Source organism: Colobus angolensis, unplaced genomic scaffold (assembly GCF_000951035.1).
Source record: "Colobus angolensis palliatus isolate OR3802 unplaced genomic scaffold, Cang.pa_1.0 Scaffold443, whole genome shotgun sequence".
Taxonomy (NCBI): Eukaryota; Metazoa; Chordata; class Mammalia; order Primates; family Cercopithecidae; genus Colobus; species Colobus angolensis.
Genome location: NW_012117855.1, coordinates 119,213 through 120,750, shown reverse-complemented (window position 1 = coordinate 120,750; position 1,538 = coordinate 119,213). Strand labels below are relative to the sequence as shown.

Genomic DNA, 1,538 nt, shown 5'->3' with positions numbered 1-1,538 from the left:
AACCCGCCCAGGTGGTTCCACCCACGCGGCGCCCTGCTCCGCACCGCCCGAGCCCCCGCCCCCCGGCCAGGGCCAAGACCACAACGTCAGCCCTTCTCTCCCCGGTCCTAAAGACAGCGCGCAAAGACACCGCATCCAGAGTACTTCTTTTCTCTTTATTCCCTTCCATAGCTTCTGCCGGGATCCAGGCAAAGAGAGCACTCATGGGGGAAGGGGAGCTAGCGCTTCCCGCTTTCCCCAGCGTGAGCCTTCGGAGTTGGGTGTGGGCGCGGCAGGGCCAGAGGAAAGACACAGGTGGCGATTTGCCCCAGCCCTCCCCCACTAAAATGCAGATCCTCAGAAAACGTCGCGGGAGGTGACCTCCCAGCTCCGAGAGGCAGACTCGGGTGTAACGCGAAGACGGTTTCTTTCATCAACAAGATCCCCGCTGCCTCGCAGCCCCTCAGGCCACCCGCTGGCTCTGGCATTCTAGACGGGGGTGCCCTTGGCCCTTCCTTTCTCCTCCTGTTTTGCAGGGTAGTCCCAGGGTTCCATGCGTGCCCTCTGCACATTCAGCATGGGCTCCTCGGTGCTTGTGTCTCCATTCTTCTGTCGTTCTGCGAGAATCATGGCCCGGAGGAGCGGCGGGTACGGCACGGAGGCCAGGCTATCCTCCGGCGCCGGCGTGAACGCGGTGAAGGCCTCCTCTTCGTGCTTGGGCACCAGCCGCCAGTCATGGTACATGACGTGTTCGATCTCCCGCGCCTCGCTCTCCGTCTTCCCTGATGAAGGAAAAGAGGCGTGCTGCACACACATTTGCTTGTGCCGTCGGTGGTCGGCATCGAACTGCCGGGCACCCGCTCTCCACCAGCTCTCCCGAGCCTTACCTTTGAAGGTCAGGACGCCCCAGGCCTTCCCGTGGTCCAAGTTCTGCAAAGCCAGAGGGAAGCGAGGTCAGCTCGCAAGGCTCTCGGCCCCCGAGATCAGGAGGTTGGAGCCTCAGACACGCAAACCTGCAGGGAGGAGGGGAGGCGGGGAGACCAGGCGGCTGCAGGGGCGGGGTGCGGACGGGGTGCACGCACCTGCGCCGTGTAGTCGGGCTGCACCCGCGTGAGGCGCCAGTAGCACGGCTCATCGTGCTGCCACAGCCAGGACTTGCGCGTGACCAGGCGGCCCAGGCCGAAGAGCGGGAGGCGGCCGAGCAGCTGCAAGAGGCGGCTCTCGCGGCGCACGTCGGCCCAGGCCCGGACCGGCAGCCGGCGTCCAGAGAACGGCCGCGTCAGGGTCTCGTAGTCCACAGCGTAGAGCTGCGAGTCGCGCGGCCTGTTCAGTTTCTCCCGCAGGGCGCGCACGCGGCGTGCCAGCTCCGCAATCAGCCGCGGACGCACCTTCTTCCGCGCCATGGCGGATCCGCGTCCTCAGCGCTCCGCACGGAAGCCGCCGGAAGAGGCCGGTGTCTCAGGCTAAAGTGTTCGGGCGCGGCCGGAAGCGAAAAAGAAGTCGGTCCGGCCATGGCGCGGGTTGGACCCGGGAGGGCGGGGGTCTCTCGCCAGGGCCGG

General features: G+C 66.3%; 1 protein-coding gene across 3 annotated transcripts; it reads right to left on the bottom strand.

Moving 5' to 3' along the window:
- Window positions 1-140: 140 nt before the first annotated feature.
- On the bottom strand, window positions 141-1,420 carry MRPS34 (mitochondrial ribosomal protein S34). Of its 3 annotated transcripts, none has more exons than XM_011957468.1 (3): window positions 1,062-1,420; window positions 867-909; window positions 141-761 (listed from the first exon to the last, which is right to left on the bottom strand). In XM_011957468.1, the coding sequence occupies exons 1-3, from the start codon at window positions 1,380-1,382 to the stop codon at window positions 469-471; spliced, it is 657 nt and encodes a 218-aa protein (XP_011812858.1). In that variant the 5' UTR covers window positions 1,383-1,420; the 3' UTR covers window positions 141-468. The 3 variants fall into 3 exon arrangements, with proteins under 3 accessions (XP_011812858.1, XP_011812857.1, XP_011812856.1); XM_011957467.1 differs by having other exon boundaries at window positions 141-782; window positions 1,062-1,396; XM_011957466.1 differs by having other exon boundaries at window positions 141-909; window positions 1,062-1,396.
- Window positions 1,421-1,538: the final 118 nt, after the last annotated feature.

Excerpts from the sequence above, each read along its gene's own strand:
- MRPS34 (XM_011957466.1), bottom strand. The coding sequence starts at position 1,382 with ATGGCGCGGAAGAAGGTGCGTCCGCGGCTGATTGCGGAGCTGGCACGC. Across the intron at positions 910-1,061 it reads AGCCCGACTACACGGCGCAG|AACTTGGACCACGGGAAGGC; the intron begins GTGCGTGCACCC and ends CTGGCTTTGCAG.